The sequence below is a fragment of the Schistocerca piceifrons genome, chromosome 4, assembly GCF_021461385.2.
Source record: "Schistocerca piceifrons isolate TAMUIC-IGC-003096 chromosome 4, iqSchPice1.1, whole genome shotgun sequence".
Lineage (NCBI taxonomy): Eukaryota > Metazoa > Arthropoda > Insecta > Orthoptera > Acrididae > Schistocerca > Schistocerca piceifrons.
In genome coordinates, this window is record NC_060141.1 from 763,507,268 (window position 1) to 763,534,740 (window position 27,473).

The 27,473-nt window shown below is 41.8% G+C and overlaps 1 protein-coding gene and 1 long non-coding RNA gene across 4 annotated transcripts in view; one reads left to right on the top strand and one right to left on the bottom strand.

Moving 5' to 3' along the window:
- Positions 1–577: 577 nt before the first annotated feature.
- On the bottom strand, positions 578–26,614 carry LOC124795187. Its single transcript, XR_007016658.1, has 3 exons — positions 26,592–26,614; positions 19,465–19,590; positions 578–590 (listed from the first exon to the last, which is right to left on the bottom strand). It is a non-coding gene; the product is annotated as an uncharacterized LOC124795187 (long non-coding RNA).
- The window catches only part of LOC124795186 (protein bric-a-brac 2-like), a 131,765-nt gene continuing 129,979 nt past the window's right edge, over positions 25,688–27,473 (top strand). Inside the window, exon 1 of one of the 3 annotated variants that reach the window (XM_047259087.1) lies at positions 25,688–25,765. In XM_047259087.1, coding sequence (XP_047115043.1) covers positions 25,694–25,765 — 72 coding nt within the window. In that variant the 5' untranslated portion in view covers positions 25,688–25,693. Of the gene's footprint in view, positions 25,766–26,191; positions 26,303–26,378; positions 27,427–27,473 lie in introns of those variants that run through there. The other 2 variants (XM_047259088.1, XM_047259086.1) reach the window with 2 other exon arrangements.

The window sequence follows — 27,473 nt, forward strand, 5'->3', positions numbered from 1 at the left end:
ACTCAGTTCTTTTGTATTCCAGGGCAACAAACCCTGAAATATTGTTTTATATACACAGTCCTTATTACTGTATATCCTTAATGCATATCTTGATATAAACGAATAAAGAACTACATTAAAAAGAAAATATGACACCAAGAAGATCATCATATCACTTTGGTCAAGGGTCAGTCCAAAATAGCTATCCTTAACTTCAGCAAACAAGAAGTCTGAGAAATAGTTAGCAGTAAGAAGCCCACAAAAAACTAACGGAGGACCTGTGCAAAGTCCCTGAGCTACTTTAACATAGTTGATCATTGGAGCACGATATATTAAAGTGTAATCACTTGATAACTTGTCTTGTTTTCGAATCTTTTCTTCGAGGTGAGGTGATGCCCATGTTTTCATACCCAGGCGTTGGTCAACACGATATACTGCATGTTCCAAAAGTGGTTCAGCACATATATATTCAGTTTGCAGTTTTCCAGTGCTTTTGCAGCTGGTTCTTACTGTGATGCAATGTCTGATACATAGTGTTTTTAACTGTAATCTAGAAAGTCTTGTGCCTAAATGTGACAGCATTATGATCTTCTTCCACACTGTACTGGCAACTGTAATAAAAAAAACCAGATAGATTATCCAGAGCAAGGAACAGTGTTAAATGGCTATTCCTTATTGTATGTTAACATATAACAGTCGCCATTACCACACCAGAATGAATTTTTAAATCTGCAGCACAATGAGCACTGTTTTGAAACTTCCCGATGTACTAAATTTGTTTTTTAAATTGTGGTTAATGATAATGTTGTGAAAACTGTGCTGGCACAAAGTTTTAGTCATTCTCTATGTTATATTAACAACAATCTACCCTTATATAAATTCACTGAAATACCATCAGACAAATTGGAACACCATAATTATATACCTTACAGAAAGTTGTTCTCACTTAACATATGCTAAACATGAGAACTGTTTACTTATGTAACTGTATTACAATTTTAAATGTATTGATCCAGATTTAGCACACAGCAAAAATTATACAAGTCACTGAACATGTCAAATGAGCATACAGCACTAGCAAAGAGCAAAAATATGTACATGTTGTTAAATCTATATTTAATTTATGTGTTTACATTTAAGGGACTGAAATTCTTGTAGAGTATATAAACAGTGTTTTGTTATAAATGTCTTTAATTTAATTTTAAATATTGCATCTGGAGCAAATATTATTTCTTTCGGCATCTTACAAAATAATACCTCATCAAACTGAAATATGATTTTTCTAGTACATTGATGTCCTGGAAATTGTTAGGTCAATATTTAACTTCCCTCCAGTATAGCACATACACATACCTTTGTTCTGCATTACTGCACTAGTCTTATGTTCCTATTGTACAAAATAGTTTCATGGATAAATGCACATGGAACATCAGCCTCGCTGAAGTGAGGGTTAAAAGACTTTTCTTTTATGATGAAAATAATCCTTCATGATATTTTTTTAATTCTAAATGCATTAATACTGTAAAATGTATTTTGCCAGACTGCATAGTAAAGTAATAAAGGGGATTATACTTCGCAACCAGCGATCATCAGCTATAGTTGACGTTTGGAAGGCTGGATGACATTGCTGGTAGAACAGGTTCAAAGAAAACCCATTCAGTCACACATTCGTTCATCATGGTTTATAGATCCTATCAAGGATCCCCCAGGATACCCACAGTTCTTTTGTGATTTGTGCATGGCACCTATGGGGCCCCAAGCTATTGCAGCCCATCCTTCCTTCCCGGGCTGCTTTTCCTTCCCTGTGCCCCTCCTTTCCCATCCCCGCTCCTTCCCCTCTCTCAGTGTTCTCACTTAAGTTGACCTGGTTATCCACCTGGTTTCCTATATTCCTTGTGGGTTTGTTCCCTTCACCTTTTCTTTTTCATCCTTCCTTTTTTGCATTTTTAGTTCCCCTTTGGGGTTGGATCTCCACTTCTAAATTTTCTCTCTGTAGTGTGAGCCATTTTGGGAAGAACGGACAACACGTGGGATACACTTCTGATACCTGAGCAGCTGTCTCCCCATGTATGCCTACGAGTGCTTGCTTGTCATTTTGGAGCATCGGAACTCCCAGCAATGGCCACTTTGCTAAATGGTCCTTGCTGTCGCTGGGTGTTGCCCACGGGGAGAGCTCCTGTTTGGATGGGTAGTATCAGGGTGGATGCTTTGCGTATGAAATGTATCAAGCTCCAAAAATCTGGCCATTCTCCTATGGCCATTTCTTTCGTTGGTAACGGATTATTGAATGCTGCTTCTCATGACCCTACAGCCTTCCCTAGCCTGGCAAGAGGGCCAGGCTTGCTGGCTTGGTGTGAAACACTTTCCTGACTACCTGGTCTGTACTAGGATGGATGGGGATACGTTCACAATCAAAAAGCTTTTATTTTTTGTGGAAAATAAAGACAAGTTTGGTGGAGTCTCTCAGTAAGATGTGGTCGTGTTCCCTGTTGATCAAAACTACTATTACTCCCCAATCTGCTGTGTGCTTGCTATCATCTTAGCAACGTTCCAGTGTCAATTATACGTCATCAATCTTTGAGTATAGTTGAGGGAGTAATTTTCATAGGGACCTCATCCTTCAAACTGATGTGGAACTTCCAGCCACACTGGAATGGTGGGATGTTCATTTTGTTCAGCATTGCAGAAAGGTAACAAGGACAATCACTCTGATACCAGTGCCTTTATTCCGGCTTTTGAGGGAGATATCCTTCCAGAGAAGGTCAAGGTTATGTATTATTGGTGTGTAATGAAGCTGTACATCTCGCCACGTATGCGGTGCTTTCGATGCTTGCGTTTCAGACACGTGTCTTCTCGATGTATGGCAGACCCTCTATGTGGTGAATGTGGACACCTGCTACATGAGGGAGCCCTTGTGTTCTGCCACTTGTGTGTGTTTATTGTAATGACTGTCACTCTCCATGCTTAGCAGACTGCCCAGCTTATGAAAAAGAAAAGAAGATACAAGAGTGTAAGTCCCTTGATCGTTTGTCTTACAACTGGGGCTCATCAGGAATATGACTGACTTTATCCTGTGTCAATGACTTCTACTTTTGCCTGTGTTATATCCTTTCCCCCTCCTCCTTCTTGCTTATCCCAGCCCCGTTGCACTGTCCTCTTCCTCTGCCCTGCAGTTCCCATGCCCTCCCTTCCAGTTGCCACTACCCCTTTCCATCCACAGAAGTGTCCCCCTTCTTTGGCACCAACCAGTGATGGGGCTCCCTTCCGGGACCCCTCTCCCCAGCGTCTCTGTGGCTGAATGCCTGCTTCACCTCGGCCACAGGACACACTGTCTGTGCACCCCAAGATCTTACGTTCACTTTCTGTTTCAGGTCTTGCAGAAGCTCTCTCTCCCTCCTTGCCCTGCCCTCCTCAATCTATGACAAAGAAGAAGAAGAAACATAAATACCAGGACAAGCACCAACCCACCCTCCATGTGCCCCTGGATGTGCTACCTACCCCCTCACAACCTGAATCTTACCTCTTATGAAACCCCATCCCCATTGATGACAGATGGTGAACTGGTGGCACGACTGTCTCCAACCCATTCGACTCCCATTCGGATACCCATTCCATGCTTATTCAGTGGAAATGTAATGGATACTACCATCACCTCACAGAGTTGCAATCCCTTATAGCCTTTTGCTCAGCATCTTGTGTCATTCTCAAGGAATCTCATTTTACTGAAGCTCACTCACCAACCCTTTGTGGGTTCTGTGCTTTCTGTTGGAACTGGGTCGGCCCTTTGAGGGCTTCCAGTGGCATCTGCACATTGGTCCATACATTGTCAGTACATGGATCCCGCTTTGCACCACACTGGAAGCAGTTGCCGTCCGGGTCCACTTGGACTCTGTGGTCATGGTTTGCAATCTCTATCTCCCTCCTGATAGGTCATCTACATCTGCTTCCCTAACTGCCCTCCTTCATCACCTCCTCCTTGGGGATTTTAATACCTATCACCCTTCATGGAGCAGTCCTTTTTCACCTAGTCAGGGGCTCCTAATTGACCAATTTCTTGCGGACTATGATCTGTGCCTTCTCAATGATGACTCCCCTACTTATTTTAGTGCCGCATATGGCACCTTCTCTGCCACTGATCTTCCACTCTCTTCCCCTCCCTTAGAATGGTCACTACACGATGACCACTGTGATAGTGACCACTCCTCATTGATTCTCGCATTCCCTTCCCACCTCCCAATGGCCAGGTTACCCCGCTGGGCTTTCCATCGTGCTGATTGGCCTCTATATAACTCCCAGGTCGTTTTTCCACCTTCTCTGTGAGGTTGCATTGATGAAGTTGTCCATGATCTGTCTGATACGATAATCCATGCTGCCTGCATTGCCATTCCCCAATGGTGGAACACGGCATCGTGCCTTGCAACATCTTGAGCTGCACCCACCCTCCACCAGTCTTATTAGCTTTAAACGTCTTCATGCCACAGCCCGCTACTTAATCGAACAGGGCAAATGGGTGTGTTGGGAATGCTTTGTCTCCTCTATAGTTCTTCTGTCCCTTCATCATGGTTGTGTGCTACACTCTGCACTCTCCAAGGTTTTCAGCTGCAGTCATCCATTCCACGCCTTGTCCTTCCAGGTGGCCTTTGTACAGATCCCTCAGTTCTCATGGAACACCTTGTCACCCATTTTGTAACAGCATTGGCATCAGCCTTTTCTTAAGCTACCTTCCTCCTCCAGAAACAGTGGGCTGAAGCTTCCTGCTTACGTTCTTCTCCTTTCCAGGTGGAATCCTACAATGAACCTTTTACTGAATGGGAGCTGCTTCTGGTCCTCTCTTCTTCTCATGATTCAGCTTCTGTCCTGATTCATAACCAATTTCTTCAACTCTCCAATCCTCCACAACGACAATATCTCCTCCAGATGTTTATCTGTATTTTTCTCCAAGGCAGCTTCCCTTCTCAGCAGAGAGACAGTATTGTTGTTACTGTCCTTAAGCCTGGCAAGAATCTGTTGTCCTTTGACAGTTACAAGCCAGCCAGCCTGACCAATATCACCTGCAAGTTACTAGAACAGACGGTGGCTTGTCGGCTCAACTGGGGGCCTTGAACCTCAGGACCTTTTATCTCCTTACCAGTGCGGCTTTTGGGAGGGATGGTCTCTCATCAATCATCTGCTTTAATTGGAAACCACAGTTCAGCAGACCTTTCCTCAGCGCCACCATCTTTTCACAGTTTTCTTTGATTTTTGTAAAGCCTACGACACAGCTTAGTGGCATTACATACTCCTCCTCCTTACACTCTTCAGGGCCCTTATGGTCTTCAGGGCCTTCTCCCGATTTCTTTTTTTTCACCAGTTCCTGTCCCACCAGTCATTCAGAGTCAAGGTTGGCACTGTTCTCAGCTCTCTGTGAATCTAGGAGAATGGCATTTCACAGGGTTCCTTATTAAGTGTCCTATAGTTCTTTTTCTCATCACTATTAAGGGACTTGTAGCTTCGGCCAGACCTTTGATAACCCCTGTTCTGCACATGAATGATTTTTTTTTTGCTTATACTAGCTCCCACTCGGTGGCCTCTGCGGAACAACAGCTTCAGGGTGCCATCAGATGCTCTTCCATGTGGACACTCTCACATGGTTCTCAATTCTTTCACCATAAGTTGTGGTTGGTGCACTTCTGTTGTCATACTACAATCCATCCTGGCCCAGAGCTCTACTTCAATGTCCAACACCTGACTGTGGTCCCTCAGTTCCATTTCTTGGGTCTTCTTTTTGACAACAAACTTACTTGGTTGCGCCATATCCATCACCTGAAGGGTGGCTGTTTTTGTAAACTCAATGTCCTTCACTTTCTTGCCCACACCTCTTGGGTCACAGATCGTTCAACCCTTCTCCACCTTTACCGGGCATTGGTTCTGTCTCACCTGGAATATGGTTGCCAAGTTTATGGATCAGCTGACCTTCCACGCAGCTCCTCTTGGACCTGGTTCACCATTGTGGTATCAGTTAAGCCACTGGTGCCTTCAGCACTAGCTCTGTCGATAGTTTTCTGGTTCATGGTAGGAGCCCTCCCCTTTTGATTTTGTGGCCCCAGCATTTTGTTTCCTATGCTGTCTCTACCCACTGTTCCCATGCTCACCCCTCCTATTCTATCTATTCTATTCTTTTCGCGTCTTCAGACTGTCGCCACCCGATGCCCGCCCTCCAGTGGGTTTATCGATTGGGCTCCGCCTCGCTTCTCTCTGCCATGGCTTCCATTTCCCCTCCTTTTTCTCTTCCCCATGTTCTCTCCCAACAACCCTCCCCCCTCTCCATCTTAAGTTAGTTCCTCAGCCTCAGATTCTGATGGATATTTCTGGGATTCGATAGCCTCCATTGCTCCACTGGTGTTCTGAACACTGTTACAAGAGTTTTGGAATTCCATTGTTTTTATACTGATGGCTCTACATCTTCCGATCATGTGGAATAAGGCTTCGTGTCTTCTGTTGGCACAGAACACTGTCTCTTGCCTGCCATGTGTGGGATGTTTACTGCAGAATTGGTGGCCATCTATCGGGCCCTCTGCTTCATTAAGCAGTCCCCAGCCACTGAGACTCAATGAATGGCTTTCAGGCTATCACTTGGATATTTTCCCTCTACCCTTTGTCTCTGCCATCCACAACCTTCTTGCTGATCTTGGTGCTTCTGCTTGTTTAGTTGATTTCCTTTGGATTCCTGTCCATGTTGCTATCCCAAACAATGAACTTGCTGACTGTCTGGTTTGGGGGAGGGGAGGGGGTGCCGCCGTCTAAGCACCCATTCTCCCTCTCCAGGGGAGGAGGGGGGAGGGCATTTGCAGCTTTACATCAGATCCCTTCCTGCTCAGTCATGGGCTGACTTTTGCAAGGCTACCCCCATCTAATAAACTTTGCACAATCAAAGAGACTCCCACCATGTGGTGTTCTTCTCTCTGCCTCTCCCAGCAGGGGTCTACCACCATCTACTGTCTTTATATTGGCCACACTAGGTTGACCCATGGTGGTTTTTTTACTTTGCAATATGCCCCTTCCTTTGTAGTTGTGGAGCTCCCCTCATGGTGACTCATATTTTGCTGGACTGCCCCTGCCTTTTGGCCCTTTCAACTAATTATGCTCTTCCACCTTCCACCCTCACATGGTTACATCTGTTCTCTGTTTTCTTCATGAACGTGGTTTGTCTTCTTAGGTTTAAGTGCTTGAATTTTCCTCTGGAATTTGGGTCCCTCAGTTAGTGTAGGTGTTGGTTAAGAAGGCCTTGATATTACCTACACATCAGCCAGGTTCTGCCAGCCTTTTCCCTTCATTTTGTCTGCTATGCTGTACAATTTTGTTTTCCCTTTTCTTGTGTCTTCTTCCCCTGGCATTGTTCCCGTTATATCATGATGATGGTATGGAGTGGGTTTTGGGACGGATCGGTGGCTGTGCTGGTGCCCCACTTGCAATATTTCTGGGGTGCCCCTGCTCTCTCTGTTTCCACCTATCCCACTTCTATTCTTTCCTTTCTGCTGCCCTGACACCCATTTTCCCTCTTTGGTTGCCTGTTACACCTTCCCCTTGATTGGACTGTACTCTTCGTGTTGTTCCTCCCATGATTTCTGCCATCTTAGATCATGGGATCTAAGATGACATCCTACCCCACCCCCCCTCTCCCCCTCCCAGTCAACCAACCAACCAACCATCCTACCACGGGGCAGAACCTGCCAGTATATGGAACAAGTTTCTTGCCTTTAAAAAGAAGCAAGGAAATTATAAAAACATAATCTGCATACTAAATTAACAATAAAATATCACTACACAGCTTAATGCTACTTCCACTTTTGCCCTATGAATTAAATCGAGTAAGGGGGCACCAATATATACCCTCATAAAGTGGTGTTCCATTGTCCACTCAGTCTATACAACTGTATGTTTTATCCCTATGCTGTTCCCACTCCCAACCCCTTGCCATAGGGGTTATATCCCAGTGGAAGATCCACATGCAAGACCTGCCCAGTTCACCCATCCGGCACATCATACTCCAATCCTGTCACAGGCTTATCCCATCCAATCAGAGGCTGGGCCACCTGTGACATACCAGTTCTCCTACAATTTCTGCACAGAGTTTTAGGTTGGCATGACACCAACCAGCTGGCCACCAGACTGAATGACCACTGATAAACAGCGACCAAGAACAGAGTTGACCACCCAGTGACACAAGATGCAGCAGAGCACAACACACTCAAGTTCAATGGCTGCTTCACAACCCAGGCTATCTGAGCCCTTCCCTCCAGCACCGGGTTTTCTGAACTACAAAGATGGGAGTTATCTTTGCAGCACATCCTTTGTTCCCATAATCCTCCTGGCCTCAATCTTCACTAACCCACTGTCTCCAACACCCTCTACCCTACAGTTTCCCCTCCCTGTGTTCTATCACCCCCTCCCAATCAACACCCTCATCTCTTATCCACTGTGTGCAGCACATCACCAGCTGTGGTACCCGTGCCGCAACCCCACCCGACACACCACCTGACCCCTCTCCCACTGCCTATCTGCAATTCCGGCATTGTGTGTACAAGCAGCACAATGTTAGGGATTCCCAATTCCTTGCTTTACATTAGATGGGATCTTGTTAAATACCTTACCAGAAGAGAATATAACTCTTCTTTGGAGCCTGGATATAGAGGCAAAGATTACATGAAAATAATTTTTATGTCTAGTATAGTGAATGTGTAAATCACAGTTCAGGTGAAATTGATTTTTATCAATGGCAACAAAAACCATTGCTGTTGAGCCATATGAAGCTCACTAGATGTCTCAGCAATGCATGAGTGGAGAAGGTCATTGGCTGCTCACATAACAAAGTTGGAAAGCCGAAGTTTGGAGTGTGCGGCAGATGTCATGCAGAAATCATACAGAAGGGTTTGACATTTAAAGATGAGATCACGATGCGTCTGTGGCTGCAAAGTAGCAGATGGTGGCGTATCATTAGCAGGAAGGGAGAACCAGGGTCAGAGCGCAGTTCAGGTCTGGCAGTAAACAGTAGTGCCTGAGGAAGTCAGCTCTTAAGAAGGGTTCCACCATTTCAGCCAAGAAGAACGTCCAGGGCATAGGTACATGGTTGCCGAGGTCGAGAGTGATGGGGGTAGTGCCAACCACTGGTATCACAGAGTCATTAGCTGTACACAATTCCATGTGTGAAAATGAAAGTGTAGTTGGAATTAGAGACAGTGGAATCGTGCTGACGTCACCTCCGGTGTTGACTAGAAGGTAAGAATTCAGCTGTGCATTATAAACAAGAGGTGAGAGCCATAGGGTTGTAGATGAGGTCTGTGGGCACTATCACGAAGTGCTGATCTGTGGTGACTTGAAGAAGATAAGTGACCTGGTGTGCCGGTATTAGGCCACCAGATCAGTTTGTGTATGAGCAAGCTTGTCTGCGACGTAGCACGTCGGAGCCGCAGTTAGTTTGGAACTTGCACATGCGATGCACACGGGCTGGTGTAGTGCCTGCTCGAGTCATGTTGTTTTCAAGTGCAGACACAGTTCAGTGACTGGGCAGAGTCACACTGGTGGTAGTCTGCACTGTAGGCATTTGTTTATGATCATTGTCCGGGAGACCACACAAAACAGTAGCAGGTGCCAGCTTGACGAGGTTCGGCAAGTCCCAGTGGACACTGGGTAGCTGGCATCTGCATACTAGGAGGCATGCAGTAGTGGCCAGGAGTGTGGGTGGGGTGTCAGATAGGCTCGGCCAGGGACTTGTGTTGTTGGCGATGTAGGTGAAAATGCTGTCAGTTGTAAAGCATGATTAATCAACGAGAGATGCTGTGTGAGCACTAGAAATCTGTCAGCCAAGCGTAGTTTGAAATCTAGTGGAACGTCCTCATATGCTAGCATCGCTGTTTGAATGCTCTCCAGCAGTTTTAATAGCCACAAAGTCCACAGGCTCATATTAATTTGCAGGCAAAGCTTGTGCCATTGCGCGTAAGGAATATTACGACCAAGTGAGGTTTCGCTTCTCAATAGATGAAGTAGTTGCTCTGGTAAGCAGTATGGTGTTGAAGCAGAGTGCCTTGACAATCTCATACTTGCTTGTTTGTGTGTGCACATTGAGCAGACAGCCACTAATGTGATCAGCGTTATCAGCAAGGTGGGTGAGAAGTACTGCAAAATTTTTCTTATCCTCAATGACACCTGCAGGCTGCATTATGCACTCACAAAGTGCGAACCACAATGCAGGTGAGCCAATGTTCAATAGAGGGAGTTTCAGCTCAGGATATGCAGAATGGAAAGGGCCATGGTTAAGTGAGGCTGGCACCATCATGAGATGGGTGTTGCCCGGCACGGTAGACGTGTCACAAACAGAGGCATCGCAGAGCGGCGCATTGTAAAGTGGTGAAGAGAGATGTGGCACAGTATGTGTGGCAGGTGCGGTAGTGTTGGGGAGCGGCGAGTCGTAAGGCAGTGAGGAGACATGCAACACAGAAGGTGCAGAAGTGTCAGGATGGAGTGTGTCATGATCAGACAAAAGGTATGTGTGGCACATTAGACACAAGCCGAGCATGAAGCTGGCCGTGACCGACAGTATGTCGTGCGTAGTGCCAGTCCATCGGTGCTGCCGGATACTGTAAGCACATGGTGTGCTCACAAGGTAATGAATCTGGTAAGGCAGTTGTGCTGAATCTGGGCATTACACATGCATGGAGGAGATGCAGTGAGTGTGTGTCGTGCATAGTGGTGGCAGCTGCAAGCAAATGTGGGACAGGTGGCGGAGACGTGATGTTGCTCAGGTGACTTGGTGGCAGAAATGATGTGGATGACAGGGGTGGATAATGACATAATCCAGTCAGATAGTTCGCTTTTATGTCAAGGAAGATCACTAGAATCCTATTGTCTGTCCGGGAGGCGGTAAATAGTTGAAAATGGTTTGAGGATCATTTAGCAAGGGCCATTATTGACCAACTATTGTGGCACTCTGTTGGGTGCCTGTATAGTTTTGAAAACACTTGGAATGTTGATGCATGTAGATTCACTGGCACTAAAGCAGTGTTCATGGGAATAAGTGTAATTATTTCCCATGTAGAAGCTTGGAGCACTATGTATACTGACAAATGGGGTGACTGGAAGCCATTGTTCACCCGGAATCACATTTGTTGTTGTAGTTGAACTGCTAGGCAAGTAGTCATCTGACATTGTTACAGTGCTGTCACTGGTAATGTCACACCAAGAATTCGGCCCACGTTGCTGGGCTGTTCGGTGTGAAGTGGTGCGAGTCTGGTGTGGTAGACGTGGAAACAATGGAAGCATTGTCATCGGTTCACAACACACTGCCAAATCGGACAATTCGCCCAGGTTTTGGCAAAGCTGTACCAAACTGAGGCATGGAAAGTTCATGGAATTCACAGGTGTTGAAGAAGAGGTGAGAATGACATCCCTTGGAGCAGAAAACGGTTGAGCTGGAGGTAGCTGCACGGTTGAAATTTCGGGAACACCAATGAAGGGAGTATGGCTCTCGGGACACATATAACAACAACTGACAGGTTGTATGATTCCATACAAATATATTTTATTGTCCTACAAGGTATAAAGCATATTGTCACAAGCATAGATCAGAGTGAACTAACTGCAGGTCCAGAGGGGTTAGTTGAGCTACCTCAGGGCAGTGATATTGTTCTGGGTGACTCCACAGAGTTATGTCCCCCCAGATCTTACAAAATCCAAAGAAATTCTGGTCATACATAAACTCTATTAGTGGCACCAAAGTTAGTATGCAGACACTCACAAACAAGACATAAATTGAAATTGAGGGTAAAAAAGCAAAATGGTAGAGGCCGAAGTCAGTTTGCAAATGTTCCTGTACAACAACAAAAAGTAAAATTCAGGAGTATTGCTCCAATTTAATTTTCATACCACTTCACAGATTAGTGAAACATACACTGGTGTCCAAAATTACAGCAGCAAAAGAAAGTTTTGAAAGGCTGCGTTTATTTTGCCACAACACAGTATAAACAGGTGATAGTAAAGTAGGAACAATGTAAATAATACAGAATGCAAACAATTGCAACATGCGTAGTGACAGACAAAAATGTTCTTCATTTTTTCCAACTTAACAGATTTGCACATACATTCTGACAAGTGGTTAATGTGCTCAGTATGGGGTGTGACCACATCTGGCAGTAATACAGGCCTGACGACAACAGGGTATGCTGTGAACCATGTCATCAGTCTTATGTCGAAGCAGTAATGCTCATTCTTCTTTCAGAGCTGCTTGTAGTCTTGAAGAGTGGTTAGTGTATGTTGACACGATGCAAGCCATCTCCCTAGTGCATCCCAGACATGCTCTATGGGATTCAAATCAGGAGAGTGAGTACACCATGCCATGTGTGCAATATCTTCCATTTCCAAGAAAACATCAACCACCGCACTCTATGAGATCGAGTACTATCGTCCAACAATATGACATCTGGGCCCACAGCACCTTGCAACAACTGTAGACAAGGTCCCAAGATCTTGTCACAATATCTGACACCAGTTAAACCTTGCCAGTTCACCAATACAATATCATGAAGAGGGGTTCGAGTAGTAAACATAATCCCTGCTCACACCATTAGGATCCTCCTCGATCTCAGTCTCTTTCCCTCCAGATGAGAATCCATTGAGAATCACTCTCCAGACTAAATCAGGACTCATATATGAAAACAACATTGGTCCACTGTTGGACTGTCCAGGTGGCATGTTGATGATTCCACTCTAAGATATTCCCTTCAGTGAAGACGCATCAGAGGTGCACATACAGGAGGCCTCTGACAGTAAAGGCCACTCTGTCGAAGCCTTCTGTACACTGTTTGCCTCAGTACAACACATCCACTGGATTCTGAGAGCTCACATGCCAGTTGCCGTGCAGTACTAAGACAGTAAAGTCGTGACCTTAGAGCCAAATAATGGTCCTCTCTTCTGAAATCACACGTGGTTAGTTCTGCCCTGTTCTTCAAGATGGAGTTTTGATGTCTATAAACCGTCACTACATCTGAGAAACAAGAACAATTCATATTATGCCATTGAGCCAAATCAGTTTGCGACAGTTCTGCTTCCTTTCTTTCTATGGCCATCCACCGCAGAAATTCTGGTAGGCATCTTCTCTGTACTATACTGCACCATCTGTGCCTGTGCACGCAACGATGGTGGATCTGGGGCTACCTGGCAAACACTACCTCGTTTCATAAGTGCCCTGACGTCGTCATAGGCATTCTTCTTCTTCGTTGATCTATTATGGATCGTGGGACGATGGCTGACATTAACTTCTTGATGCAATAATTTACCAACAGCCATATGTATTGTAGAAATTTATTTTATTTTATGAACTTCTATGTGCTACCAGTTTTGACATTACACTGATGCCATCGTCAGGCCCCACTCATCATAGTCATAAAATCGCTATACACAGAAGGAGCCATATAACTGGATCCGTGAACGAAATCGTCTGTGTCGCCTGGCCACCAAGAGCTGTTGCAGGACAGGTTCTGCTTCTTGATGGGAGCTACAGACCTCAATGAATGAATGGCTGAATGGGGCTTTCTTTAAGCCTACTTTATCAGCACCATTGTCCAGTCTTCCAAATGTCAACTACAAATCATGATCAGTGGTTGTGAAGCTACAAAACAATCATTCTCGGCACCAGTCTGTTGCAGAATATAGTCTGAATATGATACTGGATACAAGTTGATGCTTGAAGAATTGTTCCATGAAGAAGGGCTGCAAAATCTCCATTCAGACTGTTGACAGATATTTCGGCTCCCAATAGTGTCATATACTACCTCTACTGGAAACATCCATAAAATGCCATTTGCATGGAAAAAACTTTCATGAAATTTATTTCTGACATTACTGGAATCAAGTATGAAGATATTAGATATTAGTCATTAGGTATGAAGATATTACCTATTAATGACACATGAAAATTTGTACCAAACCAGGACCTGAACCCAGATTTCCCACTTGTCATGAGCAGTCGCCTTATCCATCTGGCTATCTGAGCACACTTCCAGGACCACCTGAACTTCCATATGTCTCATTGCAACTTTACTTGTATTCCTGCTACAGGGTTTCAAGGACCCAAACATATTCAACATCAGAAATTGTGATCAGCATATAGCCCATCGAAGCTTGTGATACTTATTTTTACCAGTGTCTGAAGAAATAGACATTGGTGATGATGTTGCAGCTGTGCTAGCAAAAGTGGTAGTGGTTACTGCTTGTGACACGTGGAAAATCCATGTTTGAGTCCCGGTTTGGAACAAATATTCATGTGTCACCAATAGGTTATGCCTTTGTACCTAATGGAGCTAATGTCAGAAAGATTTTGCAACTTAAAATAAATTTCATAAATTTAGTACAGCTGCCAGGTAGTCACCATGGTCTGTTTATTCAGGCACTGTTAAAAGTAAGAAAGAAAAGGAAAAAAAAAACTTTTATTGCTACTTCCAACTAAATAAGGTTGCCGCATATGGAGTCATATGTTCAAACCAAGATGAAAAATTGTTGTTTGAACCTCAAGTCAGGTCACAATTAAGCAACAGCTGATAGTTCGTTTAAAGGCTTTCCCTTATATACCTAGTGAAAACAATACTTTTGTAAATACCCTTAAATAAGCAGCCTTTTCTTGGTTTTAAAAAAGTTATTATAAGCACTTCTCTCTTCACTAGGAAGCTAAATAACAATCTTCTGCTATTCTTTTATTGAATAAATATAGTAAGAGTTATTTTAATTGTGTAATTAATAGATGTCACATGTCATATTGTATCACATCAGGTGCTGGAGCTGAGTCTCACAAACAACAAAAATGGAGACGTGGCAGTAACACACTCTCGTTACAGATGTTCAGGCTTACCAATTCAGTGAGTGCAATTTTAGAGATCTAAACCAGGAGAAGTCATCTGTGCAAATTCATGCAGAGCACATTGCATGTACGCACAGTACAGTGAGACTTTTGCTCAACAAACACCTCAGCTTCCTGAAATCCATCACCCCAATTCTTATTTGTTCACTGATGACATGAACCACTTGACAGATACTGCAAAATTCCCCAACACACTCCTTTTACTGTCATTGACACAAAGTCAAAGTTGTAGCTCCTGCCTTCTGAAGCACTGTAAGGTTTTCTTCTCTTGGACTATGCTTACACATTTGCAGTGCTGGGTTCCTGTCCCTGATTGCAGAGCACAACTGCTTGCTACATGGGGGATGCATTTTCTCCTATGATACTCAGATAACGCAAGTATTTACAAATCAGTAGCATAAGGGACTGTGTATGTGTTGTAATCCACTGAAATGTTTCTTCTTTCTTTTCCTAATTTCATGATAAGTGTTGATACGTAAAACAATTCTTTAGTCAATCTGCAGCATTTTTGTAGGTTAATTCTTCAAAGTACTTGAAATATATTTCTTGGTCATCATATCTTGTGCTGAAAGTGTCCTGGTAATCGGTGCACCTTTAACTGTGGATCGGCTCTTCTCAGTGGACTGCTTCTCCCTTTGTGTCAAAAGGAGCTGAATGTGATTTCTGTTGTTCCATGTATCAGCTGGAATAACACAAGGTAGTTTGAACTTGATGCACTGCCTACAATATACAACGCTGGATTACAACAGATTGACTACATCTGCATGTATTCCACTGAGAACGAGAAAGTCTGCTATCATAGTCCATCAAGCCAATAACAATTTTAAAAAATATATTTGAACATCATTTTGTCTCTTGCAAAGCATTTCTTTGACTTCATGGAGATCACATTCTCTCTGTGCCCTTCACCTGCAGCACCACAGAGCAGCTGACTTCACCCATCAGACCCACCTCACCAATAGCACAGGATCGATACAACTCCAATCCACACAGATCATAAAATACTTCCCAAAAGTGGGATGCTTTCTAACTACCTTAACTCATGAACATCTTTCATCCACCAAAGGAGAGCAGGGAAGTGGGACATCTCACTGAAAGAATGACGAGTAATACTTCACCACCAAGTTTTGAACACTACCATAACGTAAAAAAAACAGCCTGGCTGTGTACAATCCAGTTTTCACTGCTCATTAACCACCTATGTGGACTTCTACTGGGTATAATTCCCTCCAGTACATGGAACCAAGTGGAACAGTGCTCACTGGAATGTATATCACTGATTTTCTGCTGTGTAGTATCTAGAGTTGGCAAGCATAGGGAGAGATGTATGACAGAAATTGGCCCTGCAAGCCATTCTGAAGTCCATTATTTCTCCCATTTTTAGACTGAAAATGTTTTCTGACAGTGGCTGGATGCCTATGACTCATTTGACTCAGAATGCAGATGGTAAGGGGGCCCCACAGAACATTGTACAAATTTATCTCTCTGTGTAAAACAAAAGCATGTGGAATTATCTTGAGAGTCGGTAAGATGATTCTGAGGTGAATAGCATGCAGTAGAAGAAGAATAGGTAGCTTTGAGAGATGAAATAGTGAAGGTACTGAAAGACCTAACTCGAAACAAGGGCCTGGGACCAGACAACATTCCCAGCATTCCCTCAGAACTACTGATACCCTTGGGAGAGCCAGTCATGGCAAAACTCTTCCATCTGGTAAGCAAGATGTATGAGACAGGCGAAATACCCTGACTTCAAGAATATAATTCCAATCCCAAAGAGAGCAGGTGTTGACAGGTGTGAAAATTACCGGACTATCAGTTTAATAAGTCACAGTTGCAAAATACAGATGAATGGAAAAACTGGTAGAAGCCAACCTTGGGAAAGATCAGTTTGGATTCCATAGAAATACTGGAACACGTGAGGCAATACTGACCCTACGACTTATCTTAGAAGATAGGTTAAGGAAAGGCAAAGCTACGTTCTAGCACCTGTAGACTTAGAGAAAGCTTTTGGCAATGTTCACTGGAATACTCTCTTTCAGATTCTGAAGGTGACAGTGGTAAAATAGACATTGTGAAAGGCTATTTACCTTTTGTACAGAAACCAGATGGCAGTCATAAGAGACAAGGGGGCATGAAAGGGATGCAGTGGTTGAGAAGGGAGTGAGACAGGGTTGTAGCCTATCCCTGAAGTTATTCAATCTGTATCCTGAGCAAGCAGTAAAGGAAACAAAAGAAAAATTTGGAGTAGGAATTAAAATCCATGGTGAAGAAACAAACCTTTTGAGGTTAGGCGACGACATTGTGATTCCAGCAGAGACAGCAAAGGACCTGGAAGACCAGCTGAACAGAATGGACAGTGTCTTGAAAGGAGGATATAAGATGAACAACAACAAAAGCAAAATGAGGATAATGGAACATAGTCAAATTAAATCAGGTGATGCTGAGGGCATTAGGTTAGGAAATGAGACACTGAAAGTAGTAAATGAGTTTTATTATTTGGGAAGTAAAATAAATGATGATGGTCCTAGTACAGAGGATATAAAATGTACACTGGCAATGGCAAAGAAAGCATTTCTGGCAAAGAGAAATTTGTTAACATCAAGTATAGATTTAAGTGTCAAGGAGTCTTTTCTGAAAGTATTTGTATGGAATGTAGCCATGTACGGATGTGAAACATGGATGATAAACAGTTTGGCAAGAAGAGAATAAAAGCTTTCAAAATGTGGTGCTACAGAAAAATGCTCAATATTAGATAAGTAGATCGTGTAACTAATGAGGAGGTACTGAAAAGAACTGGGAAGAAGAGGAATTTGTGGCACAACCTGACAAGAAGAAGGGGTCAGTTGGTAGGACACGTTCTTAGGTACCAAGGGATCGTCAATTTAGTACTGGCGGGAAGCGTGGAGAGTGAAAATCATAGAGGGAGACCAAGAGATGAATACGCTAAGCAGATTCAGAAGGATGTAAGTTGCAGTAGTTATTCGGATATGAAGAGGCTTGCACAGGATAGAGTAGTATGGGGAGCTGCATCAAACCAGTTTATGGATTGAAGATCACAATAAACAACATGCAGAGGATATTGGTATTGAAAATGATACTTATACTACAGCAGCAACCACAGTACTGGCATAGTCATAAATTCACTTGCTAACCTAATCATTCCATCCTTTGCATACTCATCAATGGGACAGTTACACTGATGCAAAAAGAAATCGTGACACCAAGAGGGAGTTGTGTGACATAAACAAAATGTGGTATGAGTGTTCCTACCTCTGAACAATTATGTCAATTCAAATTTTGCACCAGTTGCACAATGTTAGCAACAATGACTTTCAGGTGACAAAGATGCCATTGTCTACATCTCAGTAAGTTTGGACAATTTCATGTAATAGGGCTATGAGAAGCTGGATGTTCCTTCTGTGACATTGCAGAAAGACTTCGCACAAATGCAGCCACTGTAGGTGACAGCTGGTGGCGGTGGTCACGAGAATGTATGGTTGCAAGAAGATCGGGCTCCAGATGGCCATGTGTCACTACCAAGAGAGAAGACCATTGTGTTTAGTGTATGGCTCTGATGCATCATCTGCATCTACAGCAGCAATTTGAGCAGCACTTGACACCACAGTAACAAAATGAACTATGTAACTAGTGTCTGTTCTGTCGGACATATTTCTGTGTTTGATCCTGCTGCCTTTCTCCTTTCTGAGCATGTTACAATTAGGTTACTTCAAGGACACCTATGAGCCTAACACTCTGTAGTGTTGTTTCCACTAACCTCAAACCACCGCCATCTGTGACATCAGTGGTATCAATCAAGAGCTCAATGGAAGACAGTGTGCAGGTCTATTGTGTTTTCTCATGAAAGCTGGTTCTACCATAGTACCAGTTGATTGTGCTGGACACACTGGACCTACATTCGGAGATGTGGTCTGAGTTACAATTTTTTGTGACAGTAGGAGCACTCTTGTGGTTATTCCATACACGCTGATGGCAAATTTGTATGTTAACCTGGTGATTTGACCAGTTGTGCACCATTTGTGAACAGCATTCCAGCAGGTATTTTCCAACAGGATAACACTCACTTCCATACCGCTGTTGTAACCCATCATGCTCTACAAAGTACTGACATGTCCCTTGCCCTGCTCGATCATCAGATCTTTCTCCAATCGAGGACATACGGGACATCATCGGACAACAACTCCAGCATCATCCACAAACAGCATTACCGTCCCTATATTGACCAACCAAGTGCAACTGGCACGGAACTCCATTTCACAAATTGACATCTGGCATGTCTATAACACAATTCACGCATGTTTGCATTCAACATGCTGGCAGTTACACTAGTTATCAATGTATCAGCATTTCACATTTGCAATGGCTTACATTAGTCTGCGATCTTGCAATGTTAAACACTTAAATACATTAACTAGAATCTGGTCTCAGTAGCCAGAGCAGTGGTCGTGTGTGTGTGTGTGTGTGAGAGTGAGAGAGAGAGAGAGAGAGAGAGAGAGAGAGAGAGAGATGTGTTTGCATGATTGCATGAATGGGTATGTGTATGTTGTCTAATTTGGAAGGAGGCCTTTTGGCCGAAAGCTTACTTGTTTAACATTCTGTTTGTTGTGCCCATCCGCAACTCAACATCTCCACCATATGGTGAATAGCCACCTATCCTGTCCATAATATTGTCATTATTCCATCCTGGGTATTCCATTGTTTGATTTTACCTAGACAAACGTATTCCAAAATTGCATTACTCTACATTCATTACTTTTTGGTGTTACAATTTCTTTCTGTCAATGTATTTCTGTGCATATAATATCTTCACAGCAGAGGTATCAGTATTTCTGAACTAAGTATCCTAGATATATGTACATATGAGCCTTCCTTCCACTAAGATCTTTAAAAGTCTTTGTATAATTTTAATCCATTCTGACTGTACTGAGAGATGGGAGCCTTGCTAAGAATGGGGTACTTCCCTGAACTTTTCACTCTGATGGGAGAAAGCAGATCAGCAAAGGGAGAGGGACTACATAGGCTTTCTAACAATACTACATTCTCTGTGGCAGAATCTTCTCTATCAAGATTAAAAGCAGCTTAGCAGTCATTGACTTATGAATTCATACATTTCTTTTTTTGTTTTGTGTCCACAGATTTCTCTATTATGATAGGAAGATGCTGAGAATGTGAGTGAAGATACCTTATTGTGGTTAGTCAGAATATTAACTTGGGCTCGTGAGTTTTTATTCAAGTCTCATTATCTGCCAATTCAGTTCACAGAAAACAGCGCCAGTGCAGGAGTATACCCTGCGGACACCTGTATTGATTAGTCCGATATGAAACCTGGGTTCATTACAGAAAACAATAAGAATGCCATAAGCTCTGATACCTGTACAGTCTTAAAAGTTTCCTGTTCCTCTGAGCAAGACCACAAGACTGCATTTCACACAGGCTGTCTTTTCCATCCAAAATGCTTAAAGAGTACAGCCTGCCACATTGAACATTTTGTTGGATTTCTGAGATATAGATGGATATTTGGGCTTCTAGAACCACCCAGAATGTAATGAACCATCATAAGTGCTTTGTAATGTTCATAGCTTACATCACTACTACATGCTACTATTCTTCCTGATGTTCTTCTGCATTTTCTTTAGAAGGTCATGGCTTGACATAACACACTTACTATAGGGAAGGACTTTGAGGATTTCGACAGTTATTGGACAAGTATCTTCAATACTTGACTGGATGTCATCATCTCAATCACTCTCGATATGATATAATATTTTATTCAACTTTCAGTATTTCTTTCATAATATTGGCTTCATTAAAGTTTGCAATGGGGGTCAAGTTTTATACAATGATCAGTTATACACAGAAAATAACTAGTTTATTTAAGAACTAAAAGATTTTCTTCACCACTTAGGAAAAACATAAATCATAATCATTAGTTTCTAGGAATTCTTTAGCCAAGTTTGTAAAATGTTCTAATATTTATGTAATGATTCTGTACAAGCTTATTGAAAAATTTTATGTTCAAGTGTTTGTAGTTATTATGGATTGTAGTAAATCTTGAGGAAGGCATATCGAACATGTGACTATTTCTGGTACTGTGTACATGCACATTACATCTCGTGGTTTCTGCGTGACTCTCTGGATGGTAATCCAACATCTGACTGTCATCTTCTGGCATCTGAAAAAATATTTAACTCCTGGGGAACTGCCCCAGAGCAGTATTCTATATGCAGATGGGAACAGATGAAAGCAAAATTTAACTGTAGTAACAACTGTTTGATCACACTGTTCCTTAATGTATCCAGTTTGCTGTGCAGATAATTAGGAAGTTCTTCTCAAAGACAAGTGTTGGTTCAATGAACAGTCCAAAGTAGTTTTACTGTTTTATTTTCATTTTAGTTATCTTTATATTAAAAATTATTTAACTTGTTTTTGTATGATTTATGCTCAGCTGATTTGACTAATACCAGTGACTAGTCATTTGCATAATTTCTCTATTGTTAGCTAGTAAATTCTGTAATTTCTCAACTGTGGTGATTAGTGTCATGTCATCAGCATACAGTATATTTTTACATCTACATAAGTCAGAAAGTCATTAATGTGGACAAAAAACAGGAAAGGCCCAACAACAAAGCCTTGTGGTACTTTTTATTAGGAGCATTGCTTATTTCTGCTTATTTGCATATGCAAGCTGTAACCTATTACTTAAATAAGATTTGAATAGTCTGAGTGTTTTATCTTCAATCCCACAATATTGTAGCTCTTTGATTACTATAAATATGTAAGGAAGGGATAGATTACTACTTAACATGACGACGACACATTAAAATGCAGAAAGGTACAGTTAAAAAGACACATACACATTAGCTTTTGGACACAGCCTCCATCAGAAAAAGAAACACACACTATTCATTCACATAAGCAAGTATGCCTCACACATGCTGCGGCAGCTTGTACCAGACTGTCACTCTAGTCAGAACTGCAGGAGTTGGTGGTAATGTGTGCGTGTGGTGTGCTTGCTTGTTCGAATGAATGGCATGTGTTTCTCTTTCTTTTTCTAGTGAAGGTTGTGGCCGAAAGCTAATCTGTAAGTGTCTTTTAACTACGCCTGCTGCAATTTAATGTGTCATCTTTACAGTAAGTAGCCATCTACCTTTCCCTTATGTTGTAGACATGGGAGTTTCCATTTTTTTATGATTATGTCGTGTAACACTGAATCAAATGCTTTGCTTAAATCAATGAGCATTCCAGACAGATAGCCTTCTTTCATACCCTTCATAAATATTATTCATCAAAGGTTCAATTGCTTTTACAGTTGATAGGTCCGACCTGAAGCTCAACTACTGTTGATTTAAAATTTTGTTGCTTCAAAAAACCTGTATATCTGTTGGTGCATACAATATTCTGTTACTCCGGATATGATTTGTACTACTGAAATAGGTCTGTAGTTATTTGGGAGATTTTGATCACCTCTCTATTCACATGTAATGAACCTGAACTTAAGATATTCTGTGAAAATTGCTTTAGTTAGTACTCAGACTGTGAGAGAACTGGCGTTTAGATATACTTTGCTATACTCTTTATGATGAAATTACCAAGTCGAAAATAGTCTTCTGTTTTGGAATTGCTTAGTTTATATATCGATTGTGAATGTCATTTAAAAGTGATTAGGGTACAAGCAAATTTCTCACTTGTTTTGCACGACTGAGCAGGGCTTCTGTGTTGGAGATGGAATTATTGAGTGGAGTTGTGATGCTGACACTATTATCAAAATATTCATTGAGCATATCACAGTCAACAGGTATACTGTTTTCTTTATTGATATTAATTTCACTTTTAATGACACTCCAGGCTGATTTAAATTTATTTTTTGAATTTAAAATAATCTCATCATTTCTATTCCACTTGGCATTTTTTTTTTAAATTTTGGATCTGTAGAGTTTCTCATATTTACATAGCTTTCTATGTTCCAGTCAAATTTATGATACTTGCCCTTTTGGACTGAGAAATATGCCTAGTATCCTGAGTTTCTTAAGTTTTGGAGTGTAGCAGTTGTTCATATGATGACGCATATCTGCTTCATTAGCACTATTTTTTGGTTACAGCAGGGCACATCTTTTCTACTCTCTACTTAAACTCTGTTAGGAAAACAGAAAAGCATTTACCAATCATTTTATTACCATCCATTATATGAGACCAATTCCTTTCCTTTAACTGATCTATCATATTGTTTACATTGTATTTTTGTAGAAGTCTAAGTGTCACTTGTCTTTCTGTAGTATTGAGAGCTGAATTTTCCATTTTAAGCCACATTCTTGCATCGTCTAGTATTCCTAATTCTGTAACATCAGTCTCTGCGTACATCACTAGTTATGTTATCAAGACATGTATTCAGTCTGGCGGCCTTTTTTTTTCAGACAGTAATAGTTCAATGGTTTCAGAGTATTAACTATATGAATCATGTTTTTTCTCTTTGCCCTTATATCTAAAATTAAATTTTATGCTGGCTATATTTGGAGAACTGCAATTTTAAAGTATTAATTTTTCCCATAAATACTATATCATCTGTGCCTAGAGTTCAATAAACTGAAACAATTACATGAAGCATTTATTACAAATCTGTCAAAGTTTCAGTGAATATATTTCGGCAAATAGTTTTGCACCAACTGGTTCATTCTCAAGCCTGACCTACTGAGACTGCACTGAAAGTACCTCATCTTAATGAAGACCATATAATGTAACTAATGCACGCATCACACATTGATGGCAGATAAATGTCACAATATAGCGATGTTCACTATAAAAGACCGAATCAGTTTGATTCTTTCATTGAAACCAAGCTGCAGTGGCAATACAATGTAGTCGAATCAGCAGGATGGGAGAACGTAGCTGTACCGCTCCATTACTCTGAAGGAGGGCTGTTATGAAAACTAGCAACATTTTCAGACTTGTTTATGTGTGTATTGATGAGTCAGCATCTCAACTACTCGGACCTTGTTACCTTTATTTCCTAAATTTAAACCTTTTTTTCACACTGATGCCCTAACAAATAAAAACTAATAAAAATATTTAAGCAAACACACTGACTAATTCAGATCAGGTATCTCAGTACGGACATAATTTATTTTCACCTGTACGACTTGAATCAAAAAACTGCTAGGGTCCCCTCCTCACACAAGACTATCTGAGCAGGAAGGGCAATTTGGCCACACGCTTATGTAGCAAGTATCTCGGATTACTGTAGGCCATCCAAACTGATAAGCCTTGGGTGGGAAGGCAGCCAAAGATTTCTTACAGTCATTCTTCGGAGTCTCTGGTTGGAAGCCTTCGAGACTCCTGTCAGTGATTTTTATTATCCATGGTAGGCAATGAGAAACTCAAAATTCCATTCTATTTAATTTTACAGGGCAAGCAAAAACGATTTCCTAAAAAATATATAGAGTGATAGAGATAATACTGCTTCATTTGTAACTACATGGTAGAAGTGACCGTAGGAGGATACAAGATGACTTGGACAGGATTTGTGATTGGTGTAAAGAATGGCAGCTAACTCTAAATATAGATAAATGTAAATTAATCAGATGAATAGGAAAAAGAATCCTGTAATGTTTGAATACTCCATTAGTAGTGTAGCGCTTGACACAGTCACGTCGATTAAATATTTGGGCGTAACATTGCAGAGTGATATGAAGTGGGACAAGCGTGTAATGGCAATTGTGGGGAAGGTGGATAGTCGTCTTCGGTTCATTGGTAGAATTTTGGGAAGATGTGGTTCATCTGTAAAGGAGACCACTTACAAAACACTAATACGACCTATTCTTGAGTACTGCTCGAGTGTTTGGGATCCCTACCAGGTTGGATTGAGGGTGGACATAGAAGAAATTCAGAGATAGGCTGCTAGATTTGTTACTGGTAGGTTTGATCATTGGCGTACCCAGCGAAGGGCAGGGGGGGCAGTTTTTTTTACTAGTTTACTGTTTTATTTAATAAGAAATGCTGCATGTTTTCTTGGATTGTACAAGTGCATTCTTGTATTTCAAATGTTTATTAAAAGCAGTTTTTCACTAGTTTACTGTTTTATTTAATATGAAGTGCTGTATGTTGTCTCGAGTCCTTGTTTCCTGAGACTAGTATGAGCTGCCCCCCCCCCCCCCCCCCCAGTTCAGATTCGCCCTTGGGTTTGATCATCATGCAAGTGTTACGGAAATGCTTCAGGAACTAGGGTGGGAGTCTCTGGAAGAAAGGAGGCGTTCTTTTCGTGAATCGCTACTGAGGAAATTTAGAGAACCAGCATTTGAGGCTGACTGCAGTACAATTTTACTGCCGCCAACTTACATTTCGCGGAAAGACCACAAAGGTAAGAGAGATTAGGGCTCGTACAATGGCATATAGGCAGTCATTTTTCCCTTGTTCTGTTTGGGAGTGGAACAGGGAGAGAAGATGCTAGTTGTGGTACGAGGTACCCTCCGCCACGCACCATATGGTGGATTGCGGAGTATGTACGTAGATGTAGAAGCCTAGTTATTGACAGACTAGAGAAATACCAGCACTTTCAAATCTCTCTTTGTTAATGGTGTTACTGGTTACTGAAATTACTTGACCATCTTTATGTCTTCCTTCCATTTCCTTTTCGCTCAACTCAACACATAACACATACGAAACCAGAAGCGACTTTCGACCCCCCCCCCCCCCCCCCGCTGCACCACCCCACGGAATAAAACTACAAAAAGTGCTTGAACACTTATTCAGTGTTAGCTATACTTACGGCCTGCTCACATGTTTAACAATTACTCTTGAACCGAACATTACGGTAACTTTATGGGAGTCGCCAGAAGAAAACCTATGAATGCACAAGAATCGCGGCATTATTCTGCGGCGACGAGCGCACAGGTGATCTGCTTTACTCTTTCATTTTTATTAGTATTCTTTGCATTGACTTGAGTTTTGAGTTGATTGGTGTTCGAGCTTGAGAAAAAATAAGAAGTTATTGCTTGATTACTACATTGCATCTCTTCAGCATACGAAGATAAGCTGTAGTTGACCAAAACTTTACTGCATATGTCTGCCAATAAATGTAAACACCATATCCAGTATAACGCAGAACGACAACTCTGAATAAAACGCTCGAAGGAGAAACAACCATTCGTGATGTTCTACATTTCTCAGCTGATTATCTGGCGTGTCTTAACTGAACGAATCAGGGCGCGGAGACTGGTTATGAGAAGCTCTTACTGACCTTAGAAGAAATGACAAATAGTCTAGCAGTGTAACGGAAAGCCAATATCAAAGGGAAAAAAAGACTACCAGAATAATGACAAGAATTGAGCGAGTAATGTAACCCACAACCTGAGACAGTTTGATAATGCTTCAGTCGCACACACACACCACCCCCATAGCATTCGATAATGCATTACAAGGACTTCGAAGGTATATATATATATATACACACACACACACACACGTGGTACATTAACTAATCTTTCACTAGCACGATAAGCTTCCTTTACGGAAATCCAATGTAAAACAAAGCAACGATTTCTCCTGAATTCCAGAGTCCTTCCACCACATTTTAAGAAACTAACACAGTATCGTAATACAAAATTTCTGTCGTTTTGTGCCAGTCTCGTTTTGTCGAGCAGTGTGATCAAACATGCTTATGTCACTGCAATCACGTCTTTATTCTTTCAAATTACAAATGTGAAACAACAGAACTTACTTCCACAGACGGTTCAAGTCATGGTCGTTCCTTCTTGCAAAACATGTCGACCATCTTTGAAGCAATTATTTTAACCATCGTTCCTATAGTTTATTGAGTTTCAGCGCGATTTATAAATAAATATTTGTGTTTAGGGACTTGAGATATGTGTATTCGCTTTTTGAATCGATAAGTAAATAAGCACACGGCTACATCGCTTCTGGAAAATAAAAAAAGTGTCGTAAAATGGACGAGCAACTGAAGACACATGAGTAAGCTCCGAATTACAAGCTTGTGCCAAGGGGTGGTCTGAGTTATTTGGAAAATGTTTATGCTATTGTCAGTGTATATTTCCTGTCGCCCTTCACATTTGAATACATTCCGGATCTGTGATTGTTGGCGAAGTTCATTAAGGCGTAATATGAGCCAACTACCTTAATTCAACTCCCTTCCCACTCTTGTCTTTCCTCACAGTGACAAGAGCTAAACCGACTGCCGGGGCCTGCTTGTTTGTCACATAGCGACAGATTTATCAAAATATGTTTCTTCTCAAAGAAAATATTACCAGCACCACTTAAGAGCGCATCTTAAGATCAATGTTTGAGAAACGTGACTTGGTAAATGTCAATTTAGATGCAGTGGTGTTTACAATGCAGCGACTTCCACAATAATTTCGAAAATGTGCGCAAAACCCGAACATTATTGCCTAAAGTGGAACAATTATCAAGATCATCTGGCAGAAGTGTTCTTACATTTACTGCAAGCTCAATCACTGGTTGATGTCACGTTGTGTGCTGAAGGGCAGAAGATATATGCACACAGGATTGTTCTTTCGGCCTGCAGCCCATATTTTCATGTAAGATATTAGCCCCTACATTAGGTCCACATATAAGTTCGTTGACC